The following is a 22,314-nucleotide window of genomic DNA, read 5'->3' as shown; positions in this document are numbered from 1 at the left end:
TAAATAGTAATTTTAGATCATACAATACCTATACAACAAGCAGTCAAGGAGAGTAAATAACAACAAATTATGCCTTCAGACACCAGTATTCTTGCCCAATGCCTTTAATGGCTGAAGAAAGCATATATAACAGACATAGAACATCAGAAATAAATCAGTCTCTTTTTTCTTTGAATTACTTTTAATTAAGATGAATAATAAACTTATCCAGAAGATTTAAAAAAATTAAACAGTATATTTATGAATTGTAAAGATGATACTTACAGGTGGTCCAAGAAGACCTTTGCCCTGTGAAATATGAAAAAAAAGTCAGAAAAGTGGAGAGGCTGTCACACCTAGTTGAGCTGTTTATCAAGAAAAAATAGTTGTCATTAAAAGGCATGAAAACCCTGATTTTTTGATTCTGCAGTATGACTTTGAAAACTTGTTTAACCAGTGTTAGACATCTGTTTTATTATTAGGTAATTGATATCAGAAGAAAAAATAAATTATTGATGAAGCTTGATGAAGCTTCCTTGTACTAGCATTTCTATGCCCATATTCATAAACATACACACCAGCAAAGGAACATAGAAATTAAAGCCTTTGGGCTTAGCTAATTGTCAAACAGCAAGATAGACACATTTATGATATAATCATATCCTACTAACGGGGCATTTAAATTGATAATAAGAAAAAAAAAACTTTTTTTTTTTTTTTTGCCTGTACTTCCCAAAGGTCTAAATCCATTGAACTGTTACTTTTTGGTAATTAGAAAGGACTGCTCATGCTTACATTTTCTATCAGTACTGCTCTGAATCGTTTTAATGAGAAGTATCCAACATATAAATATGTTTCTGCCTATTTGGAAAATGATTTTCCTTTATAAAAACAGATCTCTGAGTCTTGCATTACTAAAGAAAATTGAATATTTAAAGAGAACAGTGTCAATAATGCATATGAAACACTGGCATACAAAATCATAAACTTGCTTCAGTAGATTTGATACAATAAAGCACCTGGGTTGAGTGGCACTTAAAAGTCCATAAATACCAAACTGGATTTGTATCTGCATTGCTGTCTTGAGAAATACTGATGTAACACAGGGAAAATTCCAAGTATTTAAGAGAGTAATTTCATTTTATCCACTTAACATACAGCAGAAAATAAACTTTTTCAACTTGCCTAATGTACACATTTCCTTTGCTATTACTTAACACTCACTGCAATTTATTACATTGTCTATATTTAATTATACAAATCCAACCCTCGATGCTTCACATACGTGGTATTACTATGCCATCTGCCACTGCAAGAAGTACATGCAGGTTCCTAACTGAATGTCACCTTGATAATGTAACAGTGAAAGTCAGTGATACAGAAAGACAGCTATGGCTACTGACTGTGGGAACCACACACAGGCCCAGGAGAAGCCACTTGCCCACAGCCTGCCCATTCCATTGCATCTCCTTACCCACCTAATTAGGAGAAGCAGGGGCCCAGTGCTGTCCCCAGCAATCCATGTCTTCACCCCTTGCCCAGCTACTTCAGGCCATGAACTCCCTACAAGCAAAGCCAGTTGGGGAGTTGAGAGCTCCAGCCACTAAAGAACTACACACAACAACCAGTGACCTCTCACAGCTGCCTCTATTCATGCCTCCGCCTGTGCCTGAGGGGGTAGCACCTTTACATCCACACAGTCTAGTTCCACAGCCTTAGGTCCACAGATACGTGCCACCAGCTTTAGAGGAACACACTCTATGGGACACATGGAGTGCATGGGTTTAGGCAGTAATCTCCAGTCTGTAACTGCCATTTCAGAAGAAAATACCCCACAGATCTGCTAAGTACATCCACATTGCCAGTGCAGGACTGCTGCCACACACCGCAGAGAGTCACAGACTGGTTTTTGCATGCGTAACCAGTGCATAAAGCTGTGTTTTAATAGACTTTAAAATATTTATTTTTGAATCAATAAATATTCACAGTCCTACCAGTATGCCACATTTGTAAAACAAAAGTAATACATCAGCTAGTACAAAAGTTAGAGGGAACTTGAGAGAGAATGAACTGAAGGATGTAATACATGCACTGAATGTAGCATCCCCCCATGTCTCTTTGCAAGGAGCAGATTGGAGGTATTAGTATATTTGGTTGTAAATTATGAATTGATCAGAAGTATTCTACTTAGTTTATACATCTGTCATTTGAGAGATAATCAGCAAAAGAGATGAGACAAGAAGAATATGTTAAAATTAAATGATGAAGCAGGAAAAAAAACAGAGGAAAGGGAGAGTAAAAGGCAACTGAGATTGCCAGAAACAAAATGTGACAGAAGCAGAAATGCAAACGCTATCACTAAAAGTTCAGATACTTAATATTTTTTGTTTCATTTCTAACCTTGACAATAAATTCCACTGTATAAGCTTGAAAAAGTAATGAATGTTGCAGCTAAGATTTCTGACTTCGTTTGCACCTAGTATATTAACAACATAGAACAGACAAATTTTGGTCTTTGGTAACCATCCAGACTTTACTTACAAAAGGCCACTGAGTGAATTCAAAGAGTGCATAATTATACCTAAATTCTCAATCATTCAACTAGTACGCAGACTTGTTTCTATGTTTCTAGTAAATGAAGACTCACAGATCAAGCCAAAAACCCTTGAAGGAAAAACATCCCCAATGCTTCATACATGTAATGATAGTTTCTCAAAAATATCTGAATCTGAGAATTAGAACCATCACACTCCAGCGCTCCCACTCTGACAACCCCGCATTTTTTTTTTCTTTTTAGGTTCCATTAGCACAAAATAAGTTTAAATCTCACTAAAGACAACGTGACTGGCATTAAAAATTTTCACTAACAGTTTTGTTTAGTACTATTTCTACAGCAGCTTAAAGCCATTCATCAAAATGAAAGCCCATATACATGGAATTCCCCGAAAAGCATTAATCTTTCCATACAGATTCAGCATATGCAAGCTAACAATCATGAAGCCAGAAAATCAAACACTAAAACTCCTTCCTAAAATCAGAGGACTAGGAATTAACCTTAACCTTATTCATTACAAGGGCAATGATAGCTTCCAGTACCATTACAAGGTGACCAAATGTAACCATATTTTCTTTATATAACTGACAATTCTCATCTCATCACTATAAATATTCCTGCTGATTTACCTTTAAATACATAAAACATAATTTACCTTAAATATTCTTGTTAAGTAGAGGCAGAACAACTCCAAAGGCAACCCTACTGATGATCACTGAAGCATGCCACCAGCACAGAGAAATGCTCTAAGGTTGATGAACTTTCAACAACGGTCCAAAATCTCAGCAGATTTACTGATTTTACAGCCTCAAAAATATGATCACAAAAGACCTGAATCAAGTCAGTATTATTCTAAGTGGAATCAGCATTCACTTTGGTAACTTGTCCAGTTTGCTGCTTTCCCACAATAACATCTCCGCTTCTAATTCTTTATGTACATTTTATATACCCGCTATTCCTAAATGCTCATAAATGATTCCATCTCACATTAGTCTGTTAATTATAAATATGGTCATTTCTTATTTGAGTTCACAGAATCATTTGAGTTGGAATGGATTCTTGAAGGTCATCTAGTCCAACTCCCTTGCACTGAACAGGGACACCTACAGCTAGATCAGGTTGCTCAGAGCCCCCTCCAGCCTGACCTTGGATGTCTTCAGAGATGGGACATTCACCACCATTCTGGGCAACCTGTTCCTGAGCCTCACCACCCTTATCGTAAAAACCTTTTTCCTTTTATCCATTCTAAATCTCCACTCTTTTAGTTTGAAACCATTGCCCCGTTTTATCACCTTTAGCAGATACTGCCGAAGAGACTGTCCCTTTCTTTCTTATTCCCCTTTAGATACTGAAAGGCCGCTCTCAGGTCTCCCCAGAGCCTTCTCTTCTCCAGGCTGAACAGACCCAGCTCTGTCAGCCTGTCCTCATGGAAGAGGTGTTCCATCCATTGGATCATTTCTGTGGCTCTCCTCTGAACATGTTTATACTACAGTACTTTAACATCTCATTCGGTAATTCACTTTATAATTCCCTACTTTTTCTCCTATATATATATATCTTTTGATGTACACTTTTTTCCATATCATCTGAATAACAAATCTGATAATGTCTCTCCATTCTAATTATTTATTTCAAAATTGAAAATTTCCAGCAAATAGTTTCACCAACTGTTTGACAGCAAAAAAAAAAAAAAAAGAAAACAATAACAACAAAAAAATAGCAAAGAAAATCAGGCCTTCTAGTTTACGCCAGAACTATCCCAGTTTTGCTATTTTCAGTGACTAAGTTTAGCTTAAACATTAAGACTAGAGATCTTCCAGCCATAATAAAAAATTATCTGTTTAAATTAGGCTCCATAATTTCAGGCAAGAAACAACATCTATGAAAATCAAATGCAAATGTGCACATAGATTGATTCACTTTAGGTTTGAATGTTTCTATAATGTAACCTCTTCAAAACTAGCATTGCTATTTCCTCTATGGAAAAATATCAAAATGATCACATAATATAAACTTATCAAAAGTTAATGGAGCAGAGTCAAAAACAAAAATGTAGTCAGAGATACAGAATTTCATGACAATGATTGCTACATTGGAAAATAATGCTTCCTTTGCATAACCTCCAAAAGGAATCTAATTCTTAGTTAAATTTTCATTATGTGTAGCCCTATTACACTTTCACACCACTCATGTTGTTCCAGTACTCTTCTCCTCGTTTCCTATATAATCTAAGTTTTTAGACACCAACCATCATTCACTTCTCTAACCTTGTTAAATTTCTGGAATTCACAATTCTTTACAAACCCTAAAGATGGACACTAAATTGGTCTGCATGTCAATTTGAAGAGCATTTTTTGCATGTCCTTTCTCCTACTTTCTCCTGTTGTCATATGGAATAGCACAGAAAGTCCTATACTTAATTTAAAGTTCAGTGAGGCTATTTAAAGACATGATGAGGAGCTGAAATAGTATGACTGTAGGTGAACAAATTCATCCAAATAAAACATGGGTTATCTTGTGTCTACAGCATTTTCACAAACAGATGGAAATCAACAGTGGCAATGTTTCCAAAACTGTGACCATATCATGGACACACCTTTGTTTTCTGCAACATGCAAATCAAATGAGTCATCTTCAGTAATACCTACACATTTTCATGAAATGATAAAAGGTTCCTCAGACTATTTTATTATTCTAGGAGTTCTTTGAAACCTCAGAAATAGTTTTTGGCTTTCCTACAGTACATTTTCTGATAAGAATCTTGCATATTGATACTTAAGGTCTAAACAGTCTCTTCACGTACTAATCGTAAGACTTACCGGAAGTCCACGAGCACCTGGCTGTCCTGGCTCACCCTTCAAAAGATAAAAAAAATGGAGTTTTTCAATAGAAATTAGAACAAAGTTTTGTATAAAACACACAGGAAGATGTTCTTAACTTTTACTGGGTATAATCCGGTGACACCTTCTGCAAGATAAGGCCTTGGGTATTTTTTCTCCAGAAAAACAATTCGAACATACTAGTTAGTATGATTTCTAATGTATACTTCATTTGTCTGACTGCTGACAAAGTTAGGTTTCTCTGCTCTTGTTCCCATTGCATATGATTATGAAATTATTGCAATAAAATAGGATGGAAAGAGCTTCATCACTACTGAAGATGCTCGATCTTAATGCCATCAGTGTAACATCTCCATTCATTACTGCTGGCTGAGGGAATGCGAATTCCTGTGGGAAAAGGGCCCTATGGGACTGCATTCCACAGATTTTTTAATACTGTAAGGAAGGCTACATCATCTCATTAGTTGCATAGAGACAAACAAAAATCCTGCTAAAATAACTATCATAGAATCATACAACAGAATCATAGAATGACTTGGATTGGAAAGGACCTCTAGGATCATCAAGCTCCAACCCCCCTGCCTTCAGCAGGGTTGCCAACCACTAGATCAAGTACTAGATCAGATTGCCTGGCGTCCCATCCAACCTGGCCTTGAACACCTCCAGGAATAGAGAATCCACAGCCTCTATGGGCAACCTGTTCCTGCACCTTACCACTCTCTCAGTACACAACTTCCCACTGACATATAATATAAATCTCCCTTCCTTTAGTTTAAAACTATACCCCTTGTCCTATCACTATTTACCCTTGTATAAAGTTGATTTCCCTCATGTTTATAAACTCGCTTTAAATACTGAAAGGCCACAATGAGATGTCCCTACAGCATCATCTTTTCCAGCTGAACAAGCTCAGTTCCTTCAGCCTGTCTTCATAGAATAGGTGCTCCAGCCCTTTGATCATCTTCTTGGCCCTCCTCTGGACTCTCTCCAAAAGCTCCACATCTTTTCCTGTGTTGGGGGCACCAGATTTGGATGCAGTACTCCAGCTGGGGCCTCATGAGGGCAAAATAGAGGGGGACAATCACCTCCCTTTCCCTGCTGGCCACCCTTCTGATAGAATCCATGATACAATTGGCCTTCCAGTCTGCAAGTGCACACTGCTGGCTCATGTTAAATCTTTCATCAGCCAGGACCCCAAAGTCCTTTTGTATACAATATTGTTCTTACCTTCTGTCCTTTTGGTCCTGTGGCTCCTGGTGATCCATCAGGGCCCGTTAATCCCTTTGGGAGTAATGTATAAGATGTACAGGTTACATATACTTTTCTTAATCATAGAAAAAAATTCTAAACCATAGAATAATTAAGCTATTAAATGAGTTGAGTAACTGCAGTAGACTTATAATTGAAATGCCTATTTACTTGTACAGATGGAACTGAGATACAATTGCAATCTACATTTAAACACTGCCTAAGTTCAAAGCAATAGCTTCTGTTGACAAATAATCAGTGCTTGTGATAAACGTCCTTCAAAAACGATTCTGTTAAATTATAATTAAACTTGACATATGAATTCAAATGACCATATTTTGTCCTGATGGGAGACTGATGAATTTAGTTTATGGCTCAGGTTAAAAACAACTACCTGTGTTTTCCATTTCAACTAAATTGTTCATAATTACAGATAGAAAGAAGCATCGAGACTCTCAAACCAGTAAGTTGGTATTGGAAATTACTCAAGGAAGACTGGTTTTATAGAAGCCTTTTTTCCACTCTTTCTACACATGTGCACTTCAAAAGGAATTAAAATAAACTGTCAGAGCCTCCCTGAGAAGTATGTATTACAAAAGCCAATTTGTAGAAACGTAATTATGCATATTCTATATACCTTCACTAATCAGTTCTGTTGAGTTGTAAATTCAAGAGACAAACTGATTTCTGAGGAAGAAAGCAGTAGCAGTTCAATATTAGTAGCAGAGGCCACCCTGGTGAAAGTTTTTCCCCTTCCTTTTTGTCAACCATTACTGAAGGATTGATTCTAAAGATCACATTAGTTCACATTATCAGTCATTGTTCCCTGTAATTTGGTCCTTAAGGAAACATCACTCCCCAACTTTCTGATAGCCACATACAGCACTCAGGAATAACTGAATCACAAACTTCCACCTCTTGGGAAAAGAAGCTACAGAGACTGCCTTGTCTAAATGAACTAGAACATGCTTACGTTAATCACTCTGAACAAAACAAAACAAGTCAACAAAGATACCAAGCTGGATTTGAGGTTAGTCTTTGAACCATACTTGTTTACCTGGCTAAAATTAAAAAGCCATAATGATATTATAACTGCAAATTCATTTGGAGTTCTTCTGTTTACTTTCGTTTCCAAAATTTTAATCAGCTTAGGCAGCTTAGAAATTTCCAGAGTACCATAAGAAAGGCCTTGCTTTTATGTTTGTCCAATAATTTCCTCTTTTGGTTCACCTCCAGCAAGTCAGTGTTCACCCAAAGGGATGTATTCTCTGTTAATTTTCTTTCTAAAGCTTACACGATCATTACAGGCAATTACTGTACAGTATCTTAACTCAGTCTATTAAACCTGACAATGAAACAGTTCGTGAAAGAAAAGCAAGAATTTAAGAAGTCAGAACTTCCTCACCAATTAAAAAGGGAAGGAGGAGTTATAAATCTGCAATCCCAATTAAAAGTTGAATGCACAGTGGGAGTGCAATAAGGTTTTTTCTTTTTTTACTGGAAATGAAAAAGGATTGCCATTTCAGAATATACTGCTTTAGTATTAGTTTCACTCACTGAAAATATGAGTGTACAGGCAAGTGTGAATTAGTGTTAAAAGCTGACTTAAGTTTTAAAAGTTCTGTTTCACCTGATTGTGTTATCATGAATCCTGGCAAGGGAAAGAAAATCATGCCTAAACTGAGCATTATAAAAGGTGCAGCTCTGCTTATGTGTTTCTGACATACACAAACAGGCCTGCATTGCTGTCAGGAAGAAAGGAAGCTGATATGAAATACTGAAAATAATGGGAGCAATGGCAAGCCCATTTCATCCTACAGATTTGAAATTTTAAGCCTAACTAAAGGCTTCTCCAGCTCCATGTTCACTTAATATCTTTTTTAAAAAACCCAATTATGCAACAGTATTTCAATCTTCAATAAAACTTAGGTGGTTTAATTGATATCAATTGGAATATTCCTCAACATAGCAATGTGTTGTGTATTATCTGTACTTTTTCATGTTTAAAATTATAAAACCATTCTGTGCAAGCCACACATCAGCTTGCATGCACCCTGGCATAAGATCTAATTAATCACGTTCCCCGTTTAGGGCACAGCAGACTAAGAGGACACTCAGCTACCGCCACCCGCCCCGCTCCCCTCACGCCTGGCACCAACCGCCCCTCTGGGCCCCGCGGCCGCGCAGCCGTGACGGCTAGAGGCAGCTTTAGCGCCCCCTGCCGGCCGGCCGCGCGGGGAGCCGGCTCGCCTCAGCGCGCGGGTCGCGCGGCACAGCGTGGCACTCTGCCGGCCTGCAGCACCGCCGTCCCTGGTCAGGGCCCTGTCCTCAGCAGGGAGGCAGCACCCAACACTGCTCTTCGTCTGCTTCACTCCAGCAGGGAGATCAAAGAGCTGTGTTCCTTCCAGAGAGCACGTTTTAGCTTGGAGCAAAGTGCCTCTCCCCAGCTCGTGCTGCTGGCGCTCAGCTGGCATCTCTGAGGAAGCCAGAGACCTCAAGAGAAGGTCATACTTCTACAGAAATAGACTAAAACCGAGTACTTAAAGAAATTCTAGGAAGTCAAGCATACTCACATCAGCTCCCGGTTCTCCAGGCAGGCCCGGGGATCCTGCTTTGCCTGCATCCCCATCCGGACCCTTTGGGATTTAAATGCAGAGGTAAGCCTATTGCAGAGACGGAAGCAGAAACAAAACTTTGTACCTCTTCTCTTAAGGAGCAAACACAAAATAGCTGAAAGCACTTACCGGTGGACCTGGGGGGCCATTTGGTCCTCTCTCTCCCTAACAAGGGACAAAAGGAAAGGTATTAGACTTACAGGGACCTTTCGTGGACCCTCATCAGAAACAATGATTTACAGATTATTGGGAATAATCCCAAACTGATTCCTTTTTTTTTTTCAATAGGAAGTGAATAATAAACTCACACGATTTCTATTATGGTCTAACAGAAATAATCATAGAAAGTTCTGTCAGGAAATGGGGGAAAATACATAGTAGCTGCTATCAGAAATAATACCACAACTTCTTAGCATGCTTTAGTAAGGTGATACTACATAATTCCTTTTGTGATTAGATTTACAAAATCCTTACACCCTATTTAAGGCAATTAATCACAGCATATGACCATGATTACATAAAATAAAAGTTCCTATGGTATCCTGTAACATCAGAGAGAATCAGAAAAGCCGCTCCCCAAGCCTGCTACAGAATATAACATCCAACACTTCCTGGGTGGATCTCCAGCTAATTCTCCTCAGAATTGAATGCAGAAGACCATGCAGGTACAGCTTGAGGCATCACCTGTTCCCTAGGCAAGGCATAGGAAATACTTACATCGATGCCATCAATGCCAGGAACTCCTGGTGGCCCTGGTGGACCTGGGGGGCCTGGTGGACCTGGGAGACCTCTCTGACAAGGAGTAGAAAAAGAAGCAATTAGATCCCGGCAAATCTGTAAATGCCAATCTGTGAATGGGGGCTTCGTTGGGTTAGTCAGGGGGGTCACAGCAGCCCTGGTGGTCTGTGTTCTCCCCCACCTGTGTAAGGATCAGCAGGCCTTATGCTTTAGCTTTTGTGGTGATACCTGCACACTCCTCTCACAGTCGGTGCAGTGATGAGATGTTAAACTCCTTCCTCAGGCTGGATGTCCCTCTGCCCCCATGGTGCTGGTATGGGGGACTTAAGTCCCTGCTCCAGCCATGTACTAATGTTAGAGTGGCAAAAATAAAAGACAGTGATCTTTGCAAACCAAGCACTAAAATTCACTGAGCTATTCTAATTCCTTAGCCAGCATAAAGCAGACAGTCTTTCCAAGAGTTTGTGCTAAGGAAGGAAGCTTAAAACTAACCCTTTCTGTACTTCACTGGCGGGTTCAGAGGCTGCCCTGTTTCCACAGGATTACATTAGCATCTACAGAGGCACTTTCTCCAAGTGCCAGGCTCCCAGGGGAGAGGCGGGAGGCGCGGCATGTGGAAACTGAGAGAAAGGCTTTTACAGGTCTCCGTCCTATAATGAGGGTCTCTGTTCTACCCACAGCCAACTCTGGCCGTCCCCACAAAGGCACTCTGTTGAGACGGAGGCCAGGCCAGGGCCTGCTGGGGCCCTGCTCCTCACAGAGCTGCTGCTTTGGCTGGCTTGCCTCCCCACACCAGATTTTCCAGCAGTAATCTATCCAGTGGTATTTGTAGATGGAGGAGAAAAGGGTCAAAAGCCCTCCAGTGGGTCAGCTCCAGGGCATGACAGAAAGCAGCCTTCAGCCCCTCTTCATCCAGACCCTTTTATTTAGCAAGCAGCACCATCCCTTCCCTCACACTTACCTCTATCACTGTCTGGCTTATCTGTAAGGGAGAAAAACAGGGATAAAGTCAGAGTAAACTTACTTGAGCGAGGCAGAGGCAAAAAATCTGCAAGAAGAGCCCGAGAGACAGAGGGCCCCACACAGCCCAGGCCATGGTGGGGACAGGTTTTGCAGCCTCCTAGGTGCTATAATGCACAGAAACCCAAAATGTGCCTTGCAGCCCAGCTCACCTTTTGGCTGCAAGGCACCCCTCTCAGCTCATTATTAACTGCCTAGGAGAGGGTCGTGGGATTGGAGGAGAGCTGAAGGCTGGGAAGAAGAGGATTGAATGACAGCAGTTCCTTTAACCCTTTGCCCTGCTTGCTGTTGCTTTGGACACCCTCCCTCACCTCCCACCAAGGGTTTCCTTCCCTCAGGTTGCCCAGGAGTCTGCAAGGAGACAGCAAAAATCTCTCCTCGCTGTCAGGCACAGCTTCCAAAAGCCTCTGACCCTAGCACTGGGTGAGAAGGAAAAGATAGGAAGGCATGGAAGAGTTAAAGTGAGGCTGCTACTCCAGGGGGCTGGCTTGCTAAAGGCACCAAATTTCAGTCAGGTATGGTGAAATAGACTTCTCTGGACATAGAGGGGGAAAAATGAAGCTCCTGTGAACTTGATAGATTCAGTGACAGCCTGGTTCAGCACTGTCAGGCTAGGAACGCTGCTCACCCGGGCTGGGAGCTCACCACAGCCTTCTCTCTGGGGCCGCAGGGGATCGCAGTGAATCAGCATCCACTGGACTTCAAACTGGTAGGGAAGATAAAACAACATTAATTCAGCTGGGGCTCACACTTGACAAAGTTTTAATAGGACGAACACTGATCAGCTAACGGTATCTTTTGAAAGGCAGGTATTTAACACTAATCAGTGCAGTGATAAGGGTATGGGGGTGCTGCTGTTCAGCACAGGCCACAGGAGAGGACTGGCTCAGCCTCTGGAGCTTCCTCTAGATCAGATCACCATGCTGCATGCCTTCAGACAAAAAGTCTGAAGGCATTTTAAAGTGGGGGCATAAACCTGCTGTGAGATTTAAAGAGAAGGTGAGATTCATCATTCATTTTTATAGATGATCTTTATGAGCACAGGCACTTATCTCGTATTATATTATACTGATGGTTTTATTGAAGGACACGCAGTCCCAAAAAGATTTCCTCTTACTAAACAGTTGTGTCCATGAGGAGTGACAAGTCCGAGGACAGAAATAGATGGTCTAAGTGTGAGGAGTTCAAACAGCTGGATCGTATGTACACTAGCAACACCCTGCAGTTGAGTAATACACATCTGTGAAATTTCACATATTCCTTGAATTTGTATTTGGCACTGGAAAATGACATAGGATTAAGACAACCACTTCTCAGAAAGTGTCACTGAGTCTTTCTTGATTTGCATATGTAAATTAAATACTGTATAACCTCTTTTAAAAGTTATTCAGTAGCTCAAATACACATCTTCAGAGGCGCATCCACTGATATGTAATGTCTCAAGTGGAATTTTAAGTACCAAAAGCATATTACAAACATATTAAATAACTGTTATGCATAGTTATTATGTTCAAGGTGTAACGTCTTCTATCCAATATAGTACCAGCTTGGCTTATGACCCACAAATGAGTGGTTTGTGCAGTGATTCCTCAACTTAATGGTAAAATTCACAGGCTCCTTTTCCTTTCATTTCATTATGAATGGCTGATAAACTGAGGAAGAAGTAAGATTATTTTTTACCTTGTTACAACATAGAGTTCTGTGTGGCAAAAACTGTTATTTGTTTTTCTGAGAAACTGAAAGTAGAAATGTGAGCATCCAAGGGCATTCACTTCTTATTTCTATGCTCCTCTGAATCTTTCTTATTGTACAGAGCTGAAGTAGCTTCCCACCATCCCTCCCACAATATAATACATTAGTGCTTTCTTTTGGCTACCTCCTGCACTCCTGCTAGGATATTTCATAGCTCTTTTCAATCCCAGCCCACGACTGATGCAGAAAGGACTGCCCTTCTGAGGTGCTTTCTCTCCTGATACCTTCCCTATATTGACTTAGTTGCGTACTGACTGCTGTAGCTAAAAAGTGTTTATAGAGTCTGAAGTTCTTTAAGATCTCTGCAAGACACCCACATGTCCACAAGTTGCTTTTTTGTTCTTCCTTTCACCTTCACCACTTCAGTGCTGCCACTCCTGAAATTCTTGCTATCACATCTCTGCTCTTCTATTTACAGCAGTCATTGCAGCTTCCGGAGTGCTGTGAACAGCACAAAGGAGGCAGAATCGTAGTTTCTTTTACCTGTTGTGTTATCTGACACCATTATCTGAGTCCATTCTTTATCTGCTTTGTTCAATTCTCAAAAACCCTTCCCAATCCTTCATAATAGACAACTGAATGACAGAATATACACAAAAGTATTGAGTGTATACTATAATGTAATAGCTGGCAATACAATAATAAAAATAAGAGTGTATCTGGAATCTGAAGATTCATAAAAAAAGCATAAAAATGAGACCAAATGACCCCTACATTATAATTTATTTCATAATATACAACTCAATTCTGAGTTCTGACTGTCTGTATTATTCAAGGCTGGATGGATGTGGCTGTGGGCGGCCTGGTCTAGTGGTTGGCGACCCTGCACACAGCAGGGGGGTTGAAACTCGATGATCTTTGAGTTCCTTTTCAACCCAGGCCATTCTATGATTCTGTGATTCACCCTGAAGCTCAGTTGCAGAGGCAGAGAGGTTTGTGACTGGCTCTAAATCAATGTTTAAGCTGGGCTTAATCTATTTCTGATTTAAATAAGAATCCATTCTTCATTTAAATGAAGATAGACACAGTACAAAGGGACTATTTCTTCTTTTTCTGTTTGTTTAATGTTAAAATGAAATTGAATTATATTTAAAAGTGCTAGAACTGAAAGGTAATCCATTCAGTAGCTAGGAAATACTAGAATTAATGTTGCCTGTAAACCCTGCCTCTGTACCTGACCAGGAACAGTGTGATTCCACACTTCTTCCCTCAGAATGCTTGCCTCATTCACCAGACCAAATGAGCAAGTTCATGTACTGCAGAACCTGGAGTTTGGGATTGAATAAGGGAAAAAAAAGTGGTAGAAAAAGAAAAGGTTACTCTGTGGTAAAGGCAGAAAGATACTACCGAATGAGTGGATTACACTCCTGCTTTTGTCTCATAATTCTTACAGAGTGCTGACAGTTTGTTTGAATCAAAATAGCCAATTTAGACAGCATTCGGCTTCATAGTAGGAAAGACTGGTTGCTTGAACAGAAGTACTTGGGTACAGGTTATGCAGAAAGTCTGATCAGCAACAACTGTGACTGAAATCAATAGTCTTGAGCTGTATTTTCAACTTGCAAAGTGTTACAAAATCTGCAAACACTGTGAAAAATGACTTTTGAGCCATACCACCAGTCGCCAATATCTGCATCAACACGTTGTTTCGCTTTTTTACATACATAGATAATAATTCCCTCTTTGTGTGTGTTCGTGGCAGAGGTGTTGACTGGTGGTTTTTTGTTGTTGTTGATTCTTTTGTTTGTTTGTCTTCTGCATTAAGGTGAGAAAGATGTGAGATGAGAAAATGCTAATTACTGGGTTGGGCTATACTTCAATGCACGACTCTCCAAGTGCCAACAAACCCATCTCAAGAGAATACTACTAGCGAATGTGTATTATATATATTTTTAAGTTAGAACCAAGTTTTTCAACTTTGAACAAAGTCAGTATTAAAATAGAACATTTATAATGAGGTCATAAAATGGGATTACTTGCCGCAGAAGGAACTTGACTCACTGAGCCAGGAAATCCCTTTAATGCCTCGTGTTTTCTTCTAACATTCTTGAATGGCTAAAGAGAAAACTGATCATTTTGTTTTGATCAAGAAGGAGTTTGAAGGTGTTTGAATGGTGAGCATTATGCAAGACATGGTACTCTCATGAGATTAAAAAACAAACAAAAATAAGTCTGGACAAGAGAGGGAGGCATCCCATGCAGGAAAAGAATACAAAGCATTGTTTACAAATCATTGTACCATAATGTGAATATGAAAAGAGTTGAAATATTTTAAACATGCAGAAGTATGTGGGTCGCTCTGAAAGTAGTGCCTCCTATTTATTTCCATGGAAACTACCACAGATGCCAAGAGCACAATAAGACTATTTGGTAGAACAAATTGTCACCTACAAAAAATTATTTTTCAGCATAGTCACTACCATTAGCTATGCATTTTCACCAGCAGTAAATAAGAGCCTAAATGCTGCACTCATAAAAATCTGCATGGCCATCTGGAATGTGTTTGTCTTTCACATCCCTGTCACTACTGCTAAAATGCATCACCTCCCCTCTCTTTGTGCTGTTTGATCTCCATAAATGTTCAGCAGCCATCAAGGAATGTCAATGGGTGCCATTTTTTTCCCCATGGAGGAATTCAGTGACACACCTTGCCTTCATATGCATTTCTATGTCAGGTGCTATGTTGTCAGACTGCTCCTCTGCTGCCATCACACAGCAACAACATATAACAGAATATTGGTGGGAAGGTTCAACTTCTATTGCCATACCACCAACATCCACCTCTGATGTCACAGGCCAACACAGTAACATAGAAGGCACTACTTTCAGAGCAGCCTTCATAATTTGGCATATCTTTGACAGTTACTTGGTCAGGCAACATTAGTTTTTATTTAAAATCAGGTTGCTCTGTAATTAATTTGCTTTGGGCTTTTGCTATTGCGTTAAGGTTATATAAAACAAAAAGTGAAGCTCTTTGACTTTTTAAAAATTAGAAATAAAACCTTTTCATTGGAAAAATAGTAAGAGGGTGTGACTGACCTCATGTTCATTTAGCGGAGGCGGGAGAAAGGCAAATATGTCCTGGTCTTACTGTCAAGGTACCTTTTCCTTTGCCAGTATTTCACAACGATCTTTCTGACTATATTAAGCTGATTAAAAGTATGTCACCATTTTGAAGATATACCATGTAGATGTTCTATCAAATCAATACGAAGTGATATTAAGGATGAAATGCAGGTACAAAAGATCTTAGAAAATAACCTCAGATAAATCAAGGGTAATCATAAAACAAAGTTATTAAAATTTAATCCTTTAAGACCCATAGGTGTCTAAGATCTATAGGTTTTGATATTCGTTTTCTAAAATTCCTACAGAATTTCAGTTTAATTTCAGTTTCATAGAAGAGTTATAATCCAATTAGTTATGTTCGTCTGTTTACTGCTTTGCCCTCTTAAGTTTTATGGAAATGCTCATAAATGCCCACAGTTTTGCATATCTCAGTAGTGAGTATCTGCAATTCAATTGTTTTATTAGTGCTTTAGATTAGATATATGGAAGTTTAGTAAAATCTAAATAAGATTTAAGTATCTGGAGCAGCACTTTCAGTATAACAGCATAAGTCCATAGTGAAGCATTTAACAGTACTGCAGGCTTTAAGAAAAACATTCCTCTGGGGCTAAATCAGAGCTTGTCTGCAGCTGCCTTCTGGACAAGCTGGCTCCCTGTGCCCTGCTGGGTAATTGCTGCCTCAGGGATGATTCAAGGGAAGACAGCCCTTCAGGGAAATTACAATTCAGCTAATCACTTTTCAGGTGGGAGCTCCTCTACTACTTCTCATCAATGATATCTATGTTTGTTCTAAGGGAATTCTGCTATTTACTATTTGTACATTTGCTTTTAAGTGACAAGGAATAAGCTACATATATTTAAAACATATCTTATTCTGTGAGATTTCACAGGGTGAAGAAAACCTGAAACGTTATTTTTTTATCTTACACAGGCATAATCTGTGCAATGCTGTAAATTGACCCCTGTTCAGCAAATACTCATAATCACTTTCCTCTTAGATGTTACAAGTCAGATAACTGCACTGAACTAGTCAAAAACATTAAATGTCAATTAAATAATGACCAAGAATCACTTCTAATGAAGTGCTTAGTGTCAAGTATGAGAAACTGGGCCTCTGAAATCAAGGAAACTAAAGAAATTTCCATCATCTTACAACAGTTAATATTTGAGCAATTTGAAATTAATGCCCTTACCTTTTCTTAACAGAAGTGGAATTCAGGAATTATGTTCTTTTTTGGTTTTGAAATTATAATATATCTTGTATTTATTACTTAGAGCCTATAGAGGTTCATTTGAATTACTTTTAGATAAAAAAAGAAATACTGTGTGTCTTTTATCTAAAAAAGATAAAACGCAGCTGTAAGCCTGTATAAAAATTTGCCCTTTATAAAACAATCCAGAAATCTTGGAAGAAATCCTTTTAAGGGCTCAAAGACAAGACATTATTTCTAATGGAACTCTATCTAATACCTCCAAGGCAATCATATTAACAACAAGCAATAAAGAATATCTTTTAAAATGAGATGTATTATTTGCGTGCATAAGAAGCTGATTTATTCTGCAAGATAAATAGAGCACTCACAGAATACTGAAGGAAAAAAAAATCGAGAAGAGGAAACATAGTTTTTGTCCCTTAAATATAATACCACTGGAAGTAATATACTTTAACAATGCTTGGAAATAAATTAGAAATCATGCCTGGGACATATTAAATAACCAAGACCGATGAAATGTTTAAACTGAGTATAGTCAAGCAAGTAAAAGAATAAGTCTAGAATGTATCCAACCATAGCTTTATTTACTCCATTTAAAGAGAAAACAAATACACAAGTTAAACCATAAACTTGTGCAATATATAAAGCCATTTAAAAATCTCTAGTCCATCTGCTTGTACATTATCTTTCTAGTTCCAGAGTATATGGTCTTCCTTAATCTACAGTTTTATTATATCAGGCTGGACCACTGCGATTGTCAGTTTTGACTTCATAGTACTGGCCATGCAATTCTATCTAGGGAGTCCCATGTCAAGCCCACAGTTCTGTCCGAATTAAAGTATATTTTTTGATGTCCAGATTAGGTTTAAAAACTTAATGAGGTTCTTACCTTCTTCCTTCCTTAACAATTTGTTCCAGAGCTTCATTATTCTTTTTGTCAGAAACTGCAACATATTCCTCAGTTTTAAGACCTACTTTACTCAAAAGATTTTTTTTCAAAAAATACATTAAACATGACTGAATCTTTCCACAAACATTTTAAAGCTGTAAAGAAATATTTTGCACAAGAAATGATGAATTGTAAAAGCAACTTAATTTCATCTTGCCCTTTCATCCTTGAAGCAAGGTGTCCTATTCCTAACTTTCCCCACAACACCACATAGGTTCACGCTAACATTAATGATGTAAGCGCATATATGAGGCAGAACTTAATGCAAGACATTCTTTCCCCACAAAATATCTGAAATGTCCAGCCTACTCACTGTTCTTTTTTTGTGTGCTCCACAGAAAAAAAAAATCAAGTCTCTGCAAAACACAGGGTTGAAAGCATCCAAAAATGGCAGAAGAGGAAGGAGGATAAAATTCTAATTTTCTTCTGCCCCTTTACCCAACTTCATTAATCCTAGCCATAATCACAGAATCATAAAATGGTTTGAGTTGGAAGGGAATCAGCTTGTCCAAGTCCACAGCAATGGGCAAAAACATCTTCCACAAGATCTGGTTGCTCAGAGCCCTGCCCAATATGATTTTGAACACTTGCAATGATGGGGCGTCCACAGCTTCACTGGGAAACGTATTCCAGTGCCTCACCAATCTCATAATGAAAAATGACTTCCTTATACCCAGTTTCCATTCCTTTTCAATCTGAAACCATTGCCCCTCGTCCTGTCACTACAGGCCCTAGTAAAAAGTTTCTTTTTTTACAAGTCCCCTTTTATATATTGAAAGGCCACAAAAAGGTCTTCCAAAACCCTTCTCTTCTCTGAACAAGCCCAGTTCCGTCAAGCTTTCTTTGCAGGAAATGTGCTCCAGCTCTCTGATCATCCTTCTGGCCCTCCTCTGGACCCACTCCAACAGCTCCATGACTTTCTTGTGCTGGGAGCCCCAGACTTGGACATAATACTCTAAGTGGGGCTTCATGAGGATAGTGCAGAGGGGGAAAATCACCTCCCTCACCCTGCTGGCCATCCTTCTTTTGATGGACCCCAGGTTATCACTGACCTTCTGGGCTGTAAGTGCACACTGTTGGTGGGAGGGATATCCAAGTTCTTGCCAGGATTGCCTTAAAACCCTATCTCTCTCCTAGTTTGTAAGCTGCCTCCTCCAACCACTACCTTGAGGACATGGTTTACTGTAATACTTCATACTGGATATTTCAATACTATTACATTAATGCCTACGTCTCTCTGTGCATTTAATCTAAATATCTTTCCAAAAACTGTGGATTTTCACCCTAAAATATGTAGAATACTTTAGAATACAGAATCTTTTCATCATTCCATCCATTCATTCATCCACTAATATCCCTCAGACCAATCAGTCAGTAGACATACAGTTAATCATTACAATATCAACTCCAGCATTACTTTTGATTGATATTTTCAAAGATTAATTTTTGTTCTAAGCAGAATTCGTTCAGCTTTTCAGCTACTGATATTTCCTAATCCACATTGTCAGCAACATACTAGGCAGCCACTTTCAAAAACCTCTGGCAGCTTTCTGTCACCATTTTTCAAGAAAATCTAATTTTTATCCAGTGCAATATAATTACCTATACAGACAGAGGTGACAAAGATTAGATGTTACTTTTCTTGCAACACTCACCCTTTGAATTTTATACAGTTTTGGCAAATAATGTGAAATATACTTAATGCAAGATTATATCTCACTTCACTCATTTTACTTCAAAGTTGATGCAAATCTGCAGTGTAGTAAGATGGAAAATGTTTACTATGTATTAAATATATGAGTCTCTTTTGCCATTCAACTCATTTTGAAATGAGTGCCTTACTTTTCATGTTATATGTTCCTAAGACATGTAAAGAGGATAGTTGAAAAAAAAGAACATATATTATTCAGCATTGAATGCAATATGAGTCATTAGCTGAAAAAACACTGGCTGAGAAGACACTTCCACAAACATCTAGAAGGAAAAATTCAGACACAACAGCTACAAGTAGTCTTCTGTCAGAAGTTATGAGTATGTCACTTTCTCTGTGTTTTATATTAATCATTGATCTTGGAAACTAAATCAGATAATCAAATAATAAAATCTCTGACGTTTTTTGTATTCAGTTTTCTTGATAGATGGGCACAAAAGCATTCAGTATTTTCTATATGTGACCCCCAATGCGATTTTCTCCACCAATACAACTCTCTCCTCACTATAGTAGCATGAAGAGGATATTTTAAGGATATTTTAATTAGATCAACTAACAGGATATAAAATAACCATTTCATTGCCTGTTCTTGTCACACAGAATAAAGGAACACACCACGGGGAGTTCTGATCAATCTCTTGTAGGAGATATTTCCTTTGTATTATCTACATAAAATATTTATTCTGTCAGAGACAGGACTAATCATCTCTAGCTTATAGTTTGTGTACACATACAAGTGAGAGATCCCAGTTCCTGTTCAACTAATGCTTTGGTCTCTTTGATGTGAGGTACAGTCCACAAGTCCAAGTCCTGAGGCTTCCTTCTAGATTAAGCTCCATGTATGGTACAAACAAGGGAACACAGAGCTGATATATCCAGACAGAACAGGATCCAATGACAGATGTGTGATTGTCTATGAAATTTCACTGTTGAAACTTAGACATAGCCTGAGTCATCCCTTACCTGCCACTATTTATACACACAAAATTTGAAATTCAGAGTTAGTACTTACCTGCCAAGGGGGTTGATTTCTGCCATTTATGTTTTAATAAAGTATTTGAAGATGCATTCCATAGAAAGATTAAGTACAAAATATTTTTTTTTTTTAGTAATATAAGATTTTGAAACTTACCGGAACTGAAATTTGAGGATTATTTTTGAGTCTTCCAAGCACGGCGAAGCCATCAACACTGATTTTCCCCTTTGGTTTTATGTTTAGGGATTCTACTTTAATACAGTCGATAAAAAGTGTAACACTGGTTGTTTCCACACTTATCATAAGCTTGTGCCATTGGGAATCAAACAAGAAAGGCAAATGTAAAAATGATGCAGTCTGGAGACTTCCATCCACTCCTTTATAAGAAAACTCAACACTTTTCCTTGGACCATTAAGGTTCACTCCAACTTGTTCTTTTCCAGAAGAATCCTGAATCTGCCAAATAGTCCAGTACTTCTGAAGCGTGGCTCCAGTCATCCGAAAAGTAGTAAGAAAGGAATATTCATCAGGCAATCCGTTGGAATATATTGCACTGTGTAGGATCAAAATACAGTAAATTTGTTGTGTGTTTGTTCTGGAAACCTCCACATGTCACCAAAGAGTAATGAGAATCAGTACCTCAGTAGAACCATACTTCAGACATTCTTTTATCTGTGCTCTTCTACCTGAAGAGTCTCAAAAAGGCATATCCTTTACAGGCATTAGAGTTGCAAATGGCAAACGGAATCAGTTTAGAAGCGTGGGTGAAATAGTTATGATAACCCTTTCTAAGAACAATGGATCAAGCAACAGCAGACTAGTATTTTACCTTTAGAAAGTATATCCTACAGTTATGCTGCTTTTATTACACTTACAAAATCAGTCAACTCAGTGTGACTTTTACTTGACTGGGTAAATAGTGCAGAACGTCTTTAATTTTGAAGGCATAAGAATGTCTTTTGCAAAGGTATTTTCTTGTTCAGCCTGACAATAGCCATTTTGTTCAAGTATTATCTGAAACCATTCAACAAATCATTTATTGACAATCATGCAGTTAATAAGAACCTACACTAACAAGACTACAAGTAGCAAGGAACAGATTTTCCACATACAAAATATATGTTGTTATGCTGCTCCTATAACATCCAAGATTTGAAAACACAAACACAGCTGTATTAGTGTCTAAATTGATTAGGTCATTTTTAGATCTAATGTGCCAGTGGATCCAATGCAATATTTTAAAAATAAGTCTTTTTACATTCTATGTGTGGTAAAATTGTGTCCTGAGTTGATATTGATGCATAATTTACCATCTATCCACATTTAAGAATGTCACATTAAAAAAGTTGTATTTGACTAAGTTTCTTAGGGATAGAGACATGCAAAGCTTTTTGTTACCAACATTCATTAAAATAATTTCTCAGGCAAAGAAAAATAAAAAGAAGAAAAAGAGAAAGAGAAAGAGAAAGAAAAAGAAAAAGAAAAAGAAAAAGGAAAAGAAAAAGAAATAAAGAAAAAAGAAAAAAGAAAAAAGAAAAAGAAAAGGAAAAAGAAAAAAAGAAAAAGAAAAAAAGAAAAAGAAAAAGAAAAAGAAAAAGAAAAAGAAAAAGAAAAAAAGAAAAAGAAAAAGAAAAAGAAAAAGAAAAAGA

At 38.3% G+C, this 22,314-nt stretch overlaps 1 protein-coding gene across 1 annotated transcript in view; it reads right to left on the bottom strand.

Annotated features, from left to right (window-relative positions):
• COL9A1 (collagen type IX alpha 1 chain) overlaps positions 1-22,314 on the bottom strand; it is a 73,304-nt gene that overhangs the window by 40,649 nt on the left and 10,341 nt on the right. The window contains exons 5-13 of the mRNA XM_021392891.1: positions 20,822-21,218; positions 11,623-11,700; positions 10,936-10,956; positions 9,954-10,028; positions 9,366-9,401; positions 9,195-9,257; positions 6,601-6,654; positions 5,353-5,388; positions 265-288 (exon numbers count right to left, since the gene is read on the bottom strand). Of these exons, the coding sequence (XP_021248566.1) occupies positions 265-288; positions 5,353-5,388; positions 6,601-6,654; positions 9,195-9,257; positions 9,366-9,401; positions 9,954-10,028; positions 10,936-10,956; positions 11,623-11,700; positions 20,822-21,218 (784 nt within the window). The remainder of the gene's footprint in view (positions 1-264; positions 289-5,352; positions 5,389-6,600; positions 6,655-9,194; positions 9,258-9,365; positions 9,402-9,953; positions 10,029-10,935; positions 10,957-11,622; positions 11,701-20,821; positions 21,219-22,314) is intronic.

The sequence above is a fragment of the Numida meleagris genome, chromosome 3 (assembly GCF_002078875.1).
Source record: "Numida meleagris isolate 19003 breed g44 Domestic line chromosome 3, NumMel1.0, whole genome shotgun sequence".
Taxonomy (NCBI): domain Eukaryota; kingdom Metazoa; phylum Chordata; class Aves; order Galliformes; family Numididae; genus Numida; species Numida meleagris.
This window is presented reverse-complemented; position numbering and strand designations above follow the sequence as displayed.